Genomic DNA, 20,432 nt, shown 5'->3' on the forward strand with positions numbered 1-20,432 from the left:
AACATTGCAAGATCACAAGTTAATGTAAAAGCGAGGTTATTGGAAAACATCCCCTTGAATGGCAACATTACTAGTCGAATCACCTGCTGTGAAGCACAAATTTGCATCCAGGGTGCATGGGATGGCCTGGACAGATCTCCTGCTGTCATACGAAACCGCACCCCGGGTTATAACTCCAGGTGTAGGTTCAGTGTGTCTAGCACGCAGACAGGTTGGTTGCAGGCCCTCAGCTGGCCTCCTCCTAACCAACACACGGCAGTCACTGACACCGAGGCAAAATCAGTTTTCATCAGAAAAACCAACAGACCTCAACCCTCTCTCTTGACACCTTTGATGTCGGAAATGGCAATGGTTTGGTGTCAATGCAATGAATGCTAAAGGGAGTCTGGCTCGGAGCTGCCCTTGGAGCAGGGTTAACCGATTTGTTATGTGTCACTGTGTTGCCAACTGTTCAAAAAAATGGTTCAAATGGCTCTGAGCACTATGGGACTTAACATCTGTGGTCATCAGTCCCCTAGAACATAGAACTGCTTAAGCCTAACTAACCTAAAGACATCACACACATTCATACCCGAGGCAGGATTCGAACCTGCGACCGTAGCGGTCACGCGGTTCCAGACTGAAGCGCCTAGAACCGCACGGCCACATTGGCCGGCGCCAACTGTTGCTCAAACTGCTATTGCAGATGCAATAAGATGCGCCAAATCCATACGCCAAACACGATGATATTTTCTCTCGTTAGTGCCACGTGGCCATCCAGAAACCGGTCTTCTTGTGACGTTACATTCTCGTGATCACCGCTGCTAGTAATCATGTACAGTGGCTACATTCCTGCAAAGTATTTCTGTTGTATCGGAGAAGGAACATTCAGCTTCTAGTAGCCCTGTTGTACAACCTCGTTCAAACCTAGCGATGTGTTGTCACCTTAAAGGCACTCTTGAGTAACCTCAGTTCACCATGTCCAGTCTATGACGGAATATCCAGATACCTGCCAAAGAATTCCAAGCCAGCGGCGACGGTCCCCATAAAGGCGATGCGGCCACCGTCGGCCAGAAGGATGATGTTGTCGAACATCTCGAAGATCTCCGAGGAGGGCTGATGGATGGAGCAGAGGATGGTCTTGCCGTGGGCCGCCATGTCGCGCATCACCTCCACCAGCGTGTGGGCAGACACCGCATCGAGCCCGGTTGTCGGCTCGTCGCAGAACAGCATCTCCGGGTCCGTCAGCAGCTGGAGAAAAGAAAGCGACGTCAAGACGTGAAGCCCGTAGGTGGCTTTGGTGGTAATGGGAAAGAATGTAAGAATAGCGTAGGAACACTTGAAACAACACCAAGAGTTTTTCACCGGAGTCAGGAGCAATCAATTACTGCTGGAATTTCACCCCATGTTAGCTCCGCCATTAGCATCAGTGTCGCTAGGAATAACAGAGGACACTCGTGACGCTTTACTAACTTTACATTATGTTCGTTGGTTGGTTGATTTGAGGGGAGGGGACCAAACAGTGAGGTCATCGCCCCATCGGTGTAGGGAAGGATGGGGAAGGAAGTCGGCCGTGCCCTCTCAAAGGAACCATCCAAGCATTTGCCTGAAGCAATTTAGGGAATTCATGGAAAACCTAAATCAGTATGGCCAGACGCAGGTTTGAACCGTCGTCCTTCCGAATGCGAGTCCAGCGTGCTAACCACTGTGCCAACTCCCTCGGTCTCACTTTATGTCCTTTGGCTCTCGCCAGAGTGTGTTCCTCCACATCTAGGATATAATGAACTTGCTATTATGCTATCGTAAGTTATTACAATGGAGAAAATTAATTGATGTTATCTTTTAATTGTTTTTCATTCGAAATTTCCGTTTTAATTCAGGTTGAAATGAGGGCATATTTTTAAAAAAATTGGAAGAATAACACATATGTTACATGTTAAGAAAGTTTAATGAAGAATATGAGCAGTGGGGCATGAAAATTAATTTTCCAAAGACTGGATACTTCGTTCTTGGGTGTGTAGGAAGGGATCTTGTTGTGGATGACGGATCAATAGTAAAGTGTAGTCGATCATAGAAATATTCAAGAACGGTCATTTCGTATAAAGGTTGAAGCACTGAAGAAGTAAAGAACGGAATAGGAAAGGGAAAGGTGCTAATTAAGCATTTGCACTCCATTATTTGGAATAAAACCGCGTCAAAAAATTTAGAAAGGAGGATATACGAAACTATAGTTGAGAATATTTCTCTATATGGTGCTGAACTGTGGGAAGCCTCCAAGGTCAATGAGAAGAATGGAAATGAAGTTTTGGAGACGAAGTTGTCAGGTAGCAAGGAGAGACACAATAGGAAATTACAAGCTAGGAGAATAAATGAGAGCTACCAACGATATTGTAGAAACAACTGCAAATAAACAGCTAACGTGGTACGGACACCTTACAAGAATGCCAGAGGAAACTGAGGATGTGTCTTATATGATAAGAAAGCTTAAAGAAGACTTAGATCAGTGGGGCATGAGAATTAACTTTACAACTACTGGATATTTGGTTCTCTTGGTATAGGGAGGGATCTTGTTGTAGATGATGGATTATAGCAAGGTCTGTTCTATGATATAAATATTTAGAGACCGTCATTTATGATCAAGGTGGAAACAAAAATGAAGTGAAGCACAGAATAGGAAAGGAAAAATTGGCATTTAAGCATCTAAACTCCATTATTTGCAATAAAACTGTGTCAAAAAAATTCGAAAAGGACTGGAGACCCCCACGACAGGAAAAAAGGAAGACCATGGCCACATTGGAAAGATGAAAGATGGAGAGAGGTGTGAGATGCAGGACAGAGCCGTGCAAGAAGAGAACAGTCAGGATAGAAGGAGATGGAAACTTGGGTGCCAGAGACGCTGCGTGGTGTAGAGAACTCGTAGAAAGATGAAAAAAGAGAATTCGAGAATTCTGGCAATCACACTGCACACAGAATACGCACCATAATGAGGATACAAGAATTTTTCGATAGGTATTTCAGTATTTGAAGAATGTAATGTTTAATATGTGCCAATGAAATATAATGTATGGGTTGTAATTTTTTCGTGTGGTGAGACATGCAACTACAGATTTTTTTTTCCTTATTAAAGGGCATTTGACAGGGGATCGCACTGCGCACTTATTTGTTACAGAAATGTTTGGAAATATGTACTGCTATTCAAAATTTTTAATTAACTGCACATCCTGTTATCGGAATTAATTGCATTTTATTTATTTTTTGCTCTGTGATCCTCTAAAATCCCCAATGCGTTCCAGTATACAGGAGAAAAATAAACTGCAGATCGAAACTCGTGTCCGCAACCGCCATCCGTCCAAAAAACAGAGCATCGCATTCATGAGAGACAATGCCAGACTACGCAGGAGCCAGCTCCGTCTTCTGCACTGGCGATCGTGGCAATCAGTAGGGTTCACTGAATAACAAACAATATTGCGAGACGGTCTTCCTATGGTCTATCAGCGTGCAAGTCACGTTTGCTGCTCTAGGTGTGGCATATTGGCAGTTCCTGGCGCCTATAATATCGACGCTCTGCAACGTCGTTGGATGACGTTTCTGGACACAGTTTCCTATGCTCGATTAGTTCCTCTAGCTCCTCGATGTTTGTCGCAACATTTATGGGATACTCTGTATAGTAGTACAGATTTTATATCTAACGGTTGACTTTGTGTTTTTAAGATGTAAGTGGGGCTCCTTAAAAAAGTAATTTAATGAGGTGTAATTTTATTTTATTGATGAGCTTGTCAAATGTTGAACTTTGATCCGAGTAAGTTTTGTTTTAAGGCGTATTTTTCTGTATGTAATAATTATTTCACTGAGTGTGGTTTGTGGATTGGTTAACGTATTCTGTAGAGTTAGCTTCGAGTTGGGACTAGGTTGTAGTTAGTATCCATATCTGGGGGGGGTCTGGAAGGAAGTTAATAGTTACAGCGCCAAGTTACTTCGATACGATAAGAATTGTAGCCTTCTGTCTTGACCAGTGCTAATATTGTTTGATTTTTAAATGATTTGAGATACTTTCTTATGCAACCTGTAAGTAAGTGGCCACTACGAAACTGACTATTGATGTATCCTGTGGACGCACCTTCCTTCTAGGCAGCCGCTAGTGCTGCTGATTCTACTATTGTATTTATGTAAATAGTTTTTCTCTATTTCATGACATATGAGCTTGATTTCTCAAGGAAATTACTAAGAAATTTTTAGTGTCTAATAATTGTATTGAGTGGTCAGTATGCAGTTCAATAAACCAGATCACGCTCCACTACACTGTGTGAACAACTGTCGAATATCGAAATAACATAACACTGACGGCTTCTAGAATAAACGTGTTTCCACAAGAAATGCAATAAAATTGTGATTGTGTGAGAGACAGGGTACTAACTCGTGCTGGGGAAGAATGGGTACGGAACCGGCCGTATGTCTTCTCGGAATTTGCTTTAAATGATTAACGGAGAAGACAGAAAATCTAATGTCTCCAGAAGACAGGGCTAGGACCTGATGTATTACTCCACATCTCATCACTGTTGCCTTCTGTTCTGATAGTTGCTGCATCCATCTTGAACTCTCAATCAAAGGCGGAATGTTTTCAGAACCGCCAAACACCACTTTCTTCTGATTTAAAAATTAAAATACGTTTTTCTTTAAAAAATCAGCAAAGTTTGTAATTACAAAAGATTTTTCTTGACTCTTTTTAGCTGGGATTGTCCAGAGAAAAAGTAAAAAAGCATTGTAGAAGACATTTTGTTGTGAAAAACCACGCAAGTCTTTTTTTTTTTTTTTTTTTTTTTTTTTTTTTTTTTTTTTTTTTTTTTTTTTTTTTTTTTTTTTACAAGCATTTTCAGCCTTGTGTTCATGGACTGGGAGGACTTTTATAATTTTCCATGGCGAACGCCACATACCTACCACGTTAAAATATAACACTAAAGTTGTAGACAAATGGTGTTCTCATGGAAAATTTTATAAATGCTGCAAGATAGTGACATCAATATTGAAACCACTTGCAAATCAATACAACCAATAACATTTTTAGCTTTTTGTGTGGTCTGTTACAGCGATATGTCTTTCAAGATATTTCGATTACCGTAGTAGTCTACAACAATGTTCACAAAAACACTCTACAGAACGGATTTATACGAGACTTGTGATCACATATAAGTAATTATTTCGTTCTGCGTGTGTTGTAATTAATAAAAACAGTTCTCTTAAGCTACGAATCAAGCACAAGACATATGGTTAATATATAGTAACACAAGTTCATCACATAGTTTATTTTAATGTGAAGGAACGAATTAAAAACAAGAGGGCAACTAATAATCCAAATAATACCTTATATTTCTTACATTACATTCGTAATGCGTGTAATGAACATATTACATAAATTGTCTAAATTTTATCAAAGATGTTTCGCTTATACTTTACTATCATAATTTAGTTATCAGCTTCCTAGTTGTAACAGTGTAGTTAGTTTTATTAGAAACATTGTATCTAAAGAGATTTGATAAAATTACGATACTTACAAAGTATGCATTGCCTAAACTTTCTCCACATGTGATAGTTATTTGTATTAGCATTAGCTTACTTCAGTTGAAACCTTCATTGGCCTGCTTTTGACAGAAAATGTCTTCTGTAAAAAAATGGAAAGTTATTTATGACAAAAACTTTCGTCTTCTGGAATATTCTTTTGTAAAACTAAATAAGATTTGAATAACACGCACTATATTCTTGTAAGTCTAATTCTGTGGATTCTAAATATGCCGGCCGCTGTGGCCAAGCTGTTTTGGGTGCTTCAGTCTGGAACCGCGCTGCTGCTAAGGTCGCAGGTTCGAATCCTGCCTCGGATATGGATGTGTGTGATGTCCTTAGGCTAGTTAAGTTTAAGTAGTTCTAGGTCTAAGGGACTGATGACCTCAGATGTTAAGTCCCATAGTGCTTAGAGCCATTTGAACCTTTCTAAATATTTTTACTTTAGTTGAAAGTATTGTTCTAATTATAACATTACTGTAAACAAAAGAACTTGTTTCTCGAAAATTCTAGCAGAAATGCGAGATTACAAATGTGGGTGTTGTGCGCCTATTCTGAGAGAGTGTATTTAGCTTTGACCTATAAAGGTACTATATCGGTTAGTCTGCCACCAAGTTGCTTGAAAGATATTACGCCAATCGTCTGAAGGTGTTTGTCATTTGTCTGTCGTGTAAGCAGACGTTGTGTCGTGAACAGCTGATTTGTTACTAACTGACGTAAAACGTCGGTCATCACATAACGAACCCTACCTTAGTCAACTAACGGGAAACAACAGCGAAAGATAAGTAAAATATTCTGTTGGTAATTATTTCTTCCCAGTGATAATTTAGCAGTGCAAAAATGGTGAATACTTATAAATAAAAAGCACTTACTTTTTCTCATGATTATCTTTGCTGATTACTGATTGGCATGGAATATCACGCAATATAGGATACCCCACTAATGGAGAAGGAAAAATTATCAAGCAAGTAGGTAAGATGTCTCCTCAGTAACACATGGCAGTGACGCTCATCCCAGAAGTCACAGCGATGTAGAAATATTTGTCGCTGAAATTTCTCCAAGTAAGAGAGGACAGATGGAATTGCGCAGCTTATGATCACAAAGCTGTTCTGCTGTCTTATGTATCAGATTTCAAACTTCGCCGGAGTATCTCAGGAAAGGAACTAATGTGACTCTGTTGTGTTGATCTGCCCGTCACCTAGCAACGTTGTAATCGGTGACAGATTTGATATTATTCGATAGGAGTAAGCTTTGTGTCGACACGAGCTTTCTATTTCCAACTGCTCTAGTAAACAACGCAGGAGTCATGGCGCCGCAAAACTTGGTTAAATTCTTGACACCACGGTAACCAGTTTCGCCGAAAGTGGAGGTGAGTTTGACCTACATGACAAACAACATGCATTTCGGAAATATCACCCATGCGAAACCCAAATCACGCGTTTATTACATCGTGAAAGCCTTAAATTAAAAAGCAATCATGTGGATTCAGTATTTTATGATTTAGTTCTTATTAACGAGAGTATGGTCTTAAGGGATACGGACAGAAGTTTGTGACTGGACTGAAAATTTTTTAGCAGCGATCATTCAGTAGGTTACAGTAGATGATCAGTCATCAGGACACGTACTAGTAACTTCAGGCGTAACCAAGGTAAGTTTTTTGCCGCGCGGGATTAGCCGAGCGGTCTTGGCGCTACAGTCATGGACTGTGCGGCTGGTCCCGGCGGAGGTTCGAGTCCTCCCTCGGGCATGAGTGTGTGTGTTTGTCCTTAGGATACTTTAGGTTAAGTAGTGTGTAAGCTAGGCAGTTGATTCCCATAGGATTTCACACACATTTCCTTTCCAAGGTAAGTTTATAAGGACACACTCTGTTCATGTTCTTTGTTAATGTCCTGGTGGATATTATTAATAGTAATCTCGGACTTTCTATAGACGTCAGAGTTGTCTATAATGAAGTACGGTCAAATCATATATTAAGATTGACGAAACGTAGACAAACTACCTAATGATTACGGTTGCAGTCAGTGTAGAAAGGAGACTGACAACTATGCGTTGTCTGATAGAAAACCGATGAAGCGTGTGGGACCCAATTCAATTAGAGCTAACAGGGATACTGGAAATAAAACATGGCAGCACGAATGGTCATCTATTTGTATGACTCAGAGGACAGTGTCCCGGAAAAGGTGAATACTTCGAACTGGCAGGTGCCAGAAGATAGAGGCGCACCACACCGAAACACCCTACTTACAAAGATTCAGGAATCAGTATTAAGAAAAGATTCTAGAAACATACTTCAACATCCCTAATGTATTTATCAGGTAGATACGGTGGAAACAATATCAATCTAATTACAGTGAATACGAGTGTAATTAAGGAGTGGAAATCCTAACACCTGATACAATGCGAAGCTTCCTCTGCCACCCACATCGCAATTGTTTGTAATGTATGGATATACACAGCCCAGTCAAATTAATGTTTCCATCGCCCATGTTGGAGGTCAACGTGGAATAACCACTCACAGATGGCAGGTGGCAGCACTAGCAGTAGAGGGAATCTATAAAGCGTGTCGGGGAACGTGGAAAACAATGCAGGCGGTGTCGTAATGCGAAAACGGTGCGGTTTATCTGACTTCCAAAGGGGGTTATCATTGGCTTCCTGCCCAGTGGTGGAACCATTTTCTAACAGGCCAAGTTTGTAGATCGTTAGCTTGGCATCGTGGTTAAAGTATAACAAGCTTGTAAAAATAGCGCTATCTGAAACAGGCGCCGAGAAAACTGTGGTGCACCACGGGCTGTAGACGAGAACAAAGGGTCCTTAAATGTGTGCCCGCAAATAGACATGCAAATGATGGGCAACTTACAGCCCAGATGAACCAAGGGGCTACCAAAAGTGTCTCCTCAACGACCGTTCAGCGACGTTGCAGCATCTGGGACTTCGCAACAGGCGCCTGGAGCCACGATGACTGCTTTTCATCGGCAACGAAGCTAGTACCGTAACTAGATGTCTCTGAGTGGTGACAGGAGACCTTTTGAGATGAATCACGCTTTGTGATCCATCGGACAGATGGCCGTAGGGGTCTGCTGAGCGAAACGTCTCAAATGAAAGAGGATCCAGCCCGTAGGAGCGAGCGTTATGCTGTGGGGAACGTTTTCTTGCCATTCACTGGGTCATCTCGACATTCTCAAGGCACAGTTGATCAATACAAGTATGTATGTATCCTTGGGGAGCACGTCCACCCCTTCAAGCAGTTTTTTTTCCCGGTAGGGTGGTATTTACCAGTAGGACAATGCAACATCTCACACAGGTGGCAGGGTATGTGCATGGTTCAAAGAGTACCGGGCTGAATTCTCAGTACTCCCCTGGCCACCAGACTCCCCAGAGCTAAACCCAACTGAGAATGTGGGAGCAACTCGATCACGCTGCTCGCGTCATGGATCTTCAACCGAGAAACTCTGTGCATCTGGCCACGGCGCTGAAGTTACTGACTCCATTCCTGCTCGTCTCGCAGCAGTCAGCACTGAAAAGGGTGATTATTCACCTTAATCTCCACTTTTTTTATAGATGGTGACGGTAATGCGACTGGAGGTTGTATAAATCTAGATGTAGGCAATTGGAAAAGATGAAACTGTTTCCAGTTATGCGTGTGACGATTCCTCGGTGACCCCCAAAGATCAGCATAAAAATGGTTCAAATGGCTCTGAGCACTATGGGAGTTAACATCTGAGGTCATCAGCCCCTAGAACGTAGAACTATTTAAACCTAACTAACCTAAGGACATCGCACACATCCATGCCCGGGGCAGGATTCGAACCTGCGACCGTAGCAGTCGCGCGGTTCCAGACTGAAGCGCCTAGAACCGCTCGGCCACCGCGGCCGGCAAACATCAGCATAATTCGACAGTTTTTATAAAGATGTGGTGTGATGCAACCTACGGATTTACAGTTTTTGGTGGTTGATGATAACGTCGTAAACGCGAATAGGTATCCATGTGATGGTTAGCAGCATCACTTAGCAAGCCAGGCTCGAGGAATGGCGTTTTCGTGAGCGCAGGGAAATCGTAAATCGTACTGGTGCAGAGAACGTAACTCGGCACACAACGTGTGTTTTTATGACGTTGGCTGGAAGGCTATAATTGGGCGACGCCGCCGGCTGCGGTCGGAGTCAGCGTTAAACCCACCGCAGCTGGCTGAACGACAAGTCACCCAGGCGGCTGCTGGCTGCACCGCCATCGTCCGGAGCCAATTTACTTCTTTTCGTTCCTGATTAACGTCTTCTAGGCGAGGCGTAGCATGTTGCCGACGCTAATGCGTGGCACCTGCATCAGCAGCTTCATTGTCCATAAATGACATATTAAAGTAGGAAATACAACTAGGAGGACAGGCTCACCAGCGTCTCTCTAACGGCAAGCAAAGAAGTATCACAACTGCAACAACGCGACAGCGGCATGCAACAAACCTCAGACGTCACGAAAATGAAGAAGAGCTCGTAGCTCTTAACGTATACATTTTAGAATGCATGTTTACTGTGCTTTTTGCTTTGAATGATCGTTCCTGTCACATTCTCCTTGAATATTGACCATTCCTTCTAGGACACTCTGTGTAGGGAAAGACTACTCTGTGCATGCGTCATTCAGAAATCACATCTGAATGTTGGTTGTGTGACGGAAGGTCGTGCTTTACCTCCAGTAATAAGGCCGGTATTACACTATCAAATTTCTTTGTCAAATATCTTTGTCCAATATCTTTGCCAAAGATATTTGATGGTGTAATAGGGAACTTTGTCAAATGTCGTCCAATATTTGCTCAAATCTAGGGCCTCGCTGTAGATTTGATCAAATAAGTCGCCTGTCTTCTGTTCACTGCAATATGACATGTTACCACACGGAGCACTAGCATCACTGCAGCATTCTGTCGTCAGTAGCGTTTTTATAAACATTGCCGGTATATACAATTGGTGTGTGCCGACAACTACAAAATTAATAGAGATGTATGAAGCTGATGAGGCGCTTTACAACGTGAGGCACGCTGAATACAAAACTAGATTAAGAAGATTGGAGACCTGACCTGACTTGACCTGACCTGACCTGACCTGACCTAACCTAACCTAACCCTCTCCTTCCTGTAGCAGGGAACCGGAGTGTTACAGTGAGCCTGTCTTCTGCAGATGTAGCAATTCTTAAGTGAATATTGTGCTTTGTGATATGTGGGTACACTTCATTAATCACATACAGAAATGTATGCTCATCCATTCTTAAGTAATTGATGAACGACTTAACGTCATCCACTGTAAGCTCACGTAACAAGTTTTGTTGAACGCTTTTATCGTGTCGTAGTAAAACCCACGGCCTCACCCAGATATGTTTCCTTTTTTCCCCCCGCTTCTCTTCCGTATGTGCACACAGTGCAAATGTGGTACATGCAACTGCTGCGGTTAATAACCAGTTGTTGTCGTGAGCCATCTTGAACTTTGACGAAAAATATGATAACAGTGCAATACCCCTTCTAGCTCTACGTCAAAGATCTTTGTTAAATATATTTGACGGAATATTTGATCACATCTTTGATCAAATCTTTGACAAAGAAATCTGATAGTGTAATACCGGCCTAAGGGGAACGATGACCAACATTGCGATTTACTTTTTCGTGGAGTTCCTGATCCCTTTGTTCACCATCACACGACTGTCACGGAAATCTAGAATTGATGGTTTCAAGTGTCAGTGCCATGCAGGATATCAACGGACCGATGCACAGCGGGCCAACTCGCATCAAAACCTGGGCATAACAGTGAAATTTACATAAGATCCCACTAAACTAGGTCGCTGATTAGGAGTTTCAAGTCGGAATTACAAAATCCAAAACGGCAAATCCAATTTGGCTGACCAAGAATTTAGGATATAAAGTATTCTGAGGTCGCTGATAACAAACTGAAGTCGAAATGGTCATTTTGAAATGTTTTGTTTGATACTTTACATTTTTCAGACGAAATCGTAGCCATGTTCGTCGCTTGCGTCATTATTCTTGCTTTCACAAGGTTCGCTGTCGGGTTGTCCACTGGGAGATGGATAGAAAAACAGAGCCGCGCGGAGTGGCAGTGCGGTTTGAGGCGCCATGTGACGGATTCCGTGGTCCCAACCGTCGGAGGTTCGAGTCCTCCATCGGGCACGGGTGTGTGTGTTGTTCTCAGCATAAGTTAGTTTAAGTTCGTTTAACTAGTGTGTAAGACTAAGGACCTATAACCTCAGCAGTTTGTTCCCTTAGGAATTCACACACATTTTAAGAAAAACAGATATTGTCTCTCATATTGCATCTATTTACTTTCTTCAACTGATTGTTCCTAGATTCTCGGAATGAGTGACTCCGAAGAAGACGGAAAGGAATGGAATATGTCATGGATCGTTTTCATGTAAGATCTTCTTGGTAACACGGGATATCGTTACTCAGAGCTTCCTACGCATTTTCAGATAGCCGACCAACCTGCAACAGAGCAGCTTCGATTATGGAATATCCGTGCATCAAAATTATGTGGTTCGATGTCAGCATTTCGCCTTATTGCGGAATATTATGAGACCGGTGAAGTCGGCACCCTACATTCGACATACCTGTATTTTATCAGAGCTCTTGCAAGATATGCTTTAGTTCCACAATTCTGCGTACAAAATTTGAGTAAAAATCGGAAAAATTTTAGTCTTGTAAAAGAAAATTCGGTAAGTTGCGCGAAAAAGGTATGATCACAATTCCGAATAGTTCCTCAAAAGTTCCACAGTAAACATTAATGAAATTTTTTGTCGTAGATACCAGTTTATGAGATAAATGAAGTAATGAGGGACCCATGTATACCGTATGATACTGCCGCACGTTAGAAAAGTGAGTGTCCACTAAAAACGCCCAAATATAAATACGTAAACACATTTGAGCTCTTTCACCATAGTGTTAAGTTAGCAGGAGAGCTATTTACAAAAGCGAAATCACACTGAGGAAATGTTGTACCCAAGGATTTCTGATAGTATCAGTAGTGGTTTTCTTTTAAGGCGATATATCTCATACACCGGTTAAGAAAGTCATAAACAAACTTCTGGAATGCTACAAATCTAATTTTATCCTGACAACTGGGAAGGATCGCTGTCATATATTAAACAAGCCATACATACAATATCTGAAAAACGTGGCGCTGCCCGATTCACTTTTTACTGCCAGTTGTCACACACCTACCATATCATTTTGCGGCTTGAATGGAAATGGAAATGAGCGTTTTTGGCGTCATGGGCCCGGAGGCCCCTTGGGGGGCAGGTATGGCCGCCTTGGTGCAGGTCTTATTACATTCGACACCACATTGGGCGACCGGCGCGCCGGATGGGGATGAAATGATGATGACGACAACACCCACTCCCTGAGCGGAGAAAATCTCCGACCTAGCCCGAAATCGAAGTCGGGCCCGTAGGACGGCAATCCGTCACGCTGACCACTCAGCTATAGGGACGGACGCGGCTGGAATACCACAGCAGTACTGGAGAAGTATGCAGCAGAGCAGTCTACACAAGATTTCGTAGGACTAAAGTCGGAGCGTGCACCTACTGCTGTTTCTATTCTGTCCAAGTTTTGAAGCGATTTCATCCACTATGCGACATAACTTGTGACCTGGAACACACATAAATTGTTTGCTCAACCGAGCACCAACATACGGTCGCATCCCTTACAGTGAGTCAGAAAGTGGGCTACATTGCGGCACAAGACATACAGCGCCAGCTCAAGGCCTTATAGTATGGGGTGCTATTGGGTACAACCACAAATCTCAGCTTGTGCGTGTCCAGGGCATTGTGAACAGAGTGACCTACGTGAATGACCTGCAACAACCCGTGGCCATACCCTTTCTGCACCGTGCTCCGGAAGCCATTTTCGAGCAAGAAAACACACGACCACGTGTTGCTGCACGCGCATTTGCTTTCTTGGTGTCACAAGATGTCAACCTTTTGTCCTGGCCGCCAGATCACCAGATTTGTCGCCAGTCGAAAATGTGTGGGATACGGTGAAACGACAGGTGCAGCGAGGAGACCCTAGTCACCGCAGATGCACTTTGAAACCCGGTGAACTCATCATGAATGGGTATATCTATGGACGCTATTCGCGCATCACAAGTGTCGATGCCATCATGCGTGGAACAAGTTATGGGGGCCCTTCGCGGACCTTGTGTCTACTAGGCAACGGGAAACATGCTGAAATGAGGTGACTGAAATGCTAATGATTTCTGCAGGACATACTAATGTATATGACCTGTGAATGTGAACGCCCTATCTCCATTCATTTAATGTGAAATTTTTCTGATAATGAGTGTATATATTACGTACCTGCAACAAACCAAAACGCGGCCATCATTTCCAAACAGAACCTGGATTCGTCCGAGAACACTATCTGACGTCATTCCTGCCCCAGTGGAGTCGTCCCATACAACACTGCCGTCCAACACGTTTCTGAACATTCGTCAAAGGTAGGCGGAGAAGCAGACGACGTACACGTAAACGATGCCGTAATAAAAGGCGACGGACTTTTTCACTCCTGACACTGTACGATGCATTACACTGTGCCACTGTTGCGCCAGAGTCGAGGAGGACGCAGATCTGTCCTGCAACGCCATTTGGATGAGGTGTCTGTCTTTTCGGAGAGTGGTCTGTGTGGTCGGAGCCGACCCATCTAGTCGTGCTCTACGATCTTCCGTGAACCATTTGGCACACACCCGTTGCACTGTCGAAACACTTCGTCTCTCACGAGCAGCAGTTAACTTCCTGGATGAATGTGTCACGTTCTCTCGTACCAATATTACGCCCACTTTCAATCTGACTGATTTGACGGTACGGTTCGCACATACGTCTGCGAGGCATTCTGCACGTTTGCTCAGGTCACACTGATCCACTGAAATTGGTTTATAGCCATAACGAGAGACGCAGGCACATTTTACCGGTAGGTGGTGTTGACTCTGAACCCACGGGCCGATATGGGTCAAATGCTAATCATTTCTGCTGCAGAACATACTAATGTACATGTCCCGTAAATATTAACGTCCTACCTCTAATCGTTCAAGGTGTTGTTTTTCTTCTGAACGCGAGTGCAGAAATCTGGTTATGCGTACTAATTGCTTCAGTTCTTAAAGGGAATTAGTGATTGTTTTAGCTTAACAGTCCAAGAAATAAAAGTAGGCTCAGTAGGCATAGTTTAAAGCTATTTGTTCACAGTTCTGTAAAGCATTACACTACCCACACTGCAGACCCGCTGTGAATACCGTTCTCGTTGGAGATGCCAGTTTAGAGGTGTAGCCTTCCATTGAAATCAAAACCAGACCATTGAGTCTCACTTCACCTCTTGATATACCTGTTGTGTCATTTGTCAAAGATAATTCAAATTTAGATGAATAATGTTACCTGTCCGCAAAATGACGACAAGGGATACGAAGGAAGATCAGCTGCACTCAGTGTACATATATGGAGGCCTCACTCAATATGTTTGAAGAAACTTTTTCGTCAGCCATTGACGGAACAGGTTGCAACCAATTGCAGAGTGTGATGCACGTTGGAACAAACGAAGTCTGTCGTCTGGATTCTGAAGTCCTACTTGAATCATTCCAGTGGCAATCAGAGAAGGTTACGAATACCAGCCTTGCTCAAGGAGTTTCAACTAAGCTCACAAGTTTTAGTACTGAAAATCACCGCAGATGCACTTTGGAACCTGCTGAATGCTTCACGAATGGCTATATCTCAGGACACCATTCGCGCCTTACAAGTGTCGATGTCATCATGCGTGAAACAAGTTATCGGGGCCCATGGAGAATCCTGTGTCTACTAGGCAGCAGGACATATCCTGAAATGAGGTGATTGAAACGCTAATGACTTCTGCAGAACATAATAATGTGCATTTAGCCATTTAAGGTATTCTGTTTTTTTTTTTTTCGAGTATGAGTATATTAAGATAACAAAAAAACCGGGGCTAAAACTTATTGTTTCCCTGAGACTTTTTTGAGGTTATAGTCGCTAGTAATATTAAAAAATGGCGTGCATTTACGATAAAAGTAGGTAATTACACTGTTGTTGAACAGAAAAACTAAATGTAACAAAATACCAATAACTGTAATGAAAACCGTCTTAAGTTGAAGATAATTTATTGATGACCTGTTTCGGATTATTTGTTCATTATTAACTCAGCCATAAATCTAAGTCTTGTGTTACACCAGTCATATAAGTAGAAAATTAGTGAATGAAACCAAAAATATATAGTGGCCTCCATATGTGCTCATCGCTGTCAGAACGAAAACTCGTATGACTGGTATAACCTACGTTAATCGCTGATTTGATAATGGAAAAAATAGTCCGGAACCGTTCATCAATAAATAAACGTTGTTCCTATAAAATATAAGACGGTTTTTGTAACCGTTATTGGAATCACAAAAAAGTTAAGCATCCATTCCAACGCAAGCATGCTGGAGATACAGATTTTACACAGTGCGTTAGTTATAACACGCCCTACAGCATCTAAAACACAAATGCCGATTTACTACGAAATATGTCATGCAGAAGACTTGCATCTTCCGAAAAGTCTTAAAAATATACGTTTGTTCATGCTGATATATACTGCGATTCGAGACGATCGTTTCTTTGAATATATATATATAGGGTATATATTAATAAAACCGAGGAACTGCAGAGACGCATTTCCGACTGAATATGGAGGAAAATAGGTCCTATGAACATTTCTCCGGGAATGGACGGTGTGAGTGCAACGACTAAAAATCGTCGCGGAACACAGTACAGAACTGCATTGTATGTACGTCACATGTTCAGAGTGGCCTCCGTAGGATGCAATTCCAGTTTTGGTAAAGGTTGCTTTGTAGGTAAAGAAGAATGATGACAGAAATCCCGTAATGGTGATGGGCTAGTGCCGAAACCCTTCTCGTAAAGGGAAATCCGCGGCTGATAATCCTTGCACTCGTTGCTGGTGATAAGGATAGCAGCGGCTGCCATGCAGGATACACGTAATCCTTCTTTGGCTTACACCATGTGGGCTGGCCACTTACCTTGAGCTTGTGCTAGAGTTCGTCTCAATATCCTGTGGAACCTGGTCCTCCAAATCTGGTGAACGCACACTCTGCCGCCTCACTGCACGTTCGCCTGTCTGAAAGGACCATGACCGCACAAACTCACTTAAAGGGCATGACATGCTGCTTGATGCCACTGGTGTCTGTGAGGGTACTTATTTTGGTACAGCCGTTCTGCCCCTCGACCGTTTCCATCTGCTTGGCTGTACAGAAACACCATCTCGGCTGGTTCCCGACATGAAAACCGCACCCCTCTGCAACTTACACTATGCTGCGTCAATCGCATAGCCTGCAACACACTAGAAACACACGGCACGTGGTCACCGCAAGTGTCATTCGTCAGCGCCATCTACAGTGTCAACGACGCATTTCCCGACAGATGTTCATAGGATCTTTTTTCCTCCATTTACAGCCCGGAATCTGTCCTTGCAGTTTGTCAGTTTTATTAATGTTCGCCCTTCACATACGTATTGAAGTGTTGTATGCAAAAATATCGAATATTTCTTCACCGATTTAGGTCAAATTTTAAACGGTATTCTATTATCAAACATTCGCACTAGAGAATCTGAAATTCCAATAACAATAAATAAGAGTCGAGGTCAGAGACAGGGGGAAGAGAAGATTCAGAGAGCGGACAGAAGAAGATGGACTGAAATTCGATATTTGTTAGCCTTCATGGTTTTATAATAATTTTAATAGCCAGCAGAGCACTGTATCGTGCGGGAGAAGAACATTTGTATCACCGTTTGCGCACTGGTGTGCTATGGTTTGCAATCAACCACCCGCGCGGGTCACCGTATGGTATTTGGCACAGGATAACTGCACTATCTATGTTGCGCGGAAAGAGCTACGGTCTTCACCGCACTGTAGTAGTCCACACCTCTCTAATTTTATCACTTTAGACGTTGTTGTATGCATAAGGCGAGTTCTAAACCAGCATTCAAAAATGGTTCAAATGGGTCGGAGCACTATGGGACTTAACTTCAGAGGTCATCAGTCCCCTAGAACTTAGAACTACTTAAACCTAACTAACCTAAGGACATAACACACATCCATGTCCGAGGCAGGATTCGAACCTGCAACCGCAGCGGTCGCGCGGTTCCAGACTGTAATGCCTAGAACCGCTCGGCCACCCCGGCCAGCTAAACCAGCATTATTTGGTCTATAGTGTCGCACACACAAACGTGATACTCATGTCCCTGTGTCAACAAATCAGAGTTCGCTTCCATTTCATGACATCTAAAAGCGATGAATTGCAGGGTATTTCTAAATATGAAAGAGAGCAAACATCATACGAATGACTCCTGTCATAGTAGTCTAGGCTGTTACAGTTTAATCCGCAATGGGCGCTGGATCAAAAGACGGGTTGCGTGATATTGTGGGAGCAAAAGGTGTCACAGCTGTCTCCGTCATTTTTCATTTTTTCTTTCTTTTGTGCGGTCCGTGTACATTTTGTATAATACGTACTCTAGTTTGACTCATCGCGTTTCATTTCATTCACCTTCATATGTACCATATAATGGCCATTAAAATATTGTATCACCAGGAAGTACAGAAAATAAAGGAAATTTTTGATTTATTATTTCCTTCTCCTTCTTTTTCCTACCTCTCCTCTCTTCGGCTGTTTACGTTTTACCTTCATTTTACTTTCTTTTTCCTATTTTCCTTTGCTTGCCGTTTCTAAGTCACTGCTGTAAGTACTTGCTGTAAATATGGCGGCGGAGCCCTTCTTTAGGGCGCTACTTTCTTTTTCGCCTACACAAAGCAGTCAGAAGCTACTACCGAGATGGCCACTTTACCCTCATTAATGCCTTTACCGTCTAACAGTATGACCGCACCTTTAACAACTAAAGTAGGGTTATGGAGTCAAGACGTAATACTTTCAACGCAGTGCCATCAAAAAGACGATACACTTCCTCTAGACAATTAATACGTAAACTGTCTAGTTAAATCAGGATAACTAAAATCGACAAAAATTCTTGTAACTCTTACAAGCGGCACTGCAGACAGGTTAGACTTCGTGGGTTGACTAATCCCTTCAGGCAGAGTAAGTTAAAGGATTTACCGCGCAGTACTAGCACCTTATAGCCCAGGAACCCAAAAGGTACTTTGCCTGCCATACCTTTTTCCTCCTCTCTCCCCTACTCTAGGTTACGACAGCACGGCCAACATGTGGTTTTGCTTTATCTTGTTGAAAATTAACATCAGGGAAAGCTAGGAAGGTAGAACACCGCCAACGGTTTTAACGCGTTATAAATGTAACAAGTTTGACAGGACCTACTATGCCAACTAGGTGTGATCGTGTTGGCAATAGCACCCCATACCATAACCCGCGAAAATGACGAATGCGATGTTACAATGTCCGATCTCCTCGGTCTTTCAGCATTCGGATACGTCAATTGTGATGCTGCACTAATAACGAGGCGCTGAAGTGGCTATACACTGCTGCACGGCAGAGTGATCAATGTCTGCCCCCTGTCCCCTCGGGCGTCAAACGTGTTTCGTTGTTAGGTACAGCATGGTGTTGAGAATGACCCGCCTCATCTCATCGATCCCATATTTACGTGGCAGTCACGGAATCTTGACCGGTGGGAGTAGTGATATAGCGGAAACTGCAGTGTAGATGGTCCACGATCCACATGATCTCAAATTCCAGCATATATTGGTAGACTTTTCTCCTTCTTACACGGGGCATGAAACGATCTTCTCAGTATTATACAATATACGAGTACATAGGCAAATTACGACTAAAAAACCCGCTCCATAATATCTCCTCATTTGTAGAATATAGATGGCGTTACTCCTATCTACCACGTGCAATTTCTATGGAATGGTTAACATGCGCGTATCAAAGTATGTAGTACATGTGATGCCAATGTGACTTTTTTGCTTTCCGCTTCATTTAATCACCAGCAATATATTAATATGCCGTACAATAGAGTCAGACAGGTCATCAATCGTAAATGTCATCTACTGTGTCATGTGACCTATAGTGCCCTTGGAGTTGTGTATTTATTATACCAATTTATTTGGTGTTTCTGTGATGTGAACGAGATCGAGGGCTTTCACCTATGGTACGAAAAACGTTACCGTGAATTTGCATTTGAATTTTCTAGTGTTTAATCTGTACTGATGTAGCAAGCATTTATGAATTAACAAACGATCTTAAATTACTGTGGTTCGGTGATCTGTAGGAGCTAGATTATTTTATGTTTTAATATTATCAAACATGTCTACTTCCGTGTTTCGATCTTGTTTAATTGCAACGCGAATAGTAGGTAAAATGACAGAGAATGTAATGGACTGGCAGAAAAAGTGACTGATATAAAGAGAAGACAGGCTTCGGTTGACAACCCGCATATAATGAGAAAATGCACTGATGAGTATTGACGTGGATGGATAGACAAAAGATTGTATGAAACAAATTGGAACTGGTATTGCTATAAGTTGTGGATAGTTAACCGTTATCATATTCTTGAAAGGTGTGTACGTCCCAGCATTAGGAGCATAACGTTCCAAAGTCAGACTCACTAAAAAGAGGTGGATATAGAAACGTAGTTATGGAGCGGCGCATAGAAACCTTGGTCTGTTGAGATCGAGTTAAGACTTGCCGTCCCATCAATGATGAGGTCACTACAGACACAGGAAAAGCTTGGAATGATCAAAGATGGGGAAGAAAAAATAGTTGTATCTGTCTGAAAGCGACCGTCCTGGCATTTCCCTTAATGATTTAGGGACACAATAGAGAACATAAATCACATGAGTTGACCAGAAATTTGAACGTTGTTACACCCGAATGTGAGTCCAGTGACTCAAAAAATGAGTCT

At 42.6% G+C, this 20,432-nt stretch overlaps 1 protein-coding gene across 2 annotated transcripts in view; it reads right to left on the reverse strand.

The window, feature by feature from the left end:
• LOC124607246 (protein scarlet-like) overlaps positions 1-20,432 on the reverse strand; it is a 421,917-nt gene that overhangs the window by 134,100 nt on the left and 267,385 nt on the right. For both annotated transcript variants that reach the window (XM_047139521.1, XM_047139522.1), the window contains exon 6: positions 989-1,230. In XM_047139521.1, coding sequence (XP_046995477.1) covers positions 989-1,230 — 242 coding nt within the window. The remainder of the gene's footprint in view (positions 1-988; positions 1,231-20,432) is intronic.

This window comes from Schistocerca americana, chromosome 3, assembly GCF_021461395.2.
Source record: "Schistocerca americana isolate TAMUIC-IGC-003095 chromosome 3, iqSchAmer2.1, whole genome shotgun sequence".
Classification (NCBI taxonomy): Eukaryota; Metazoa; Arthropoda; class Insecta; order Orthoptera; family Acrididae; genus Schistocerca; species Schistocerca americana.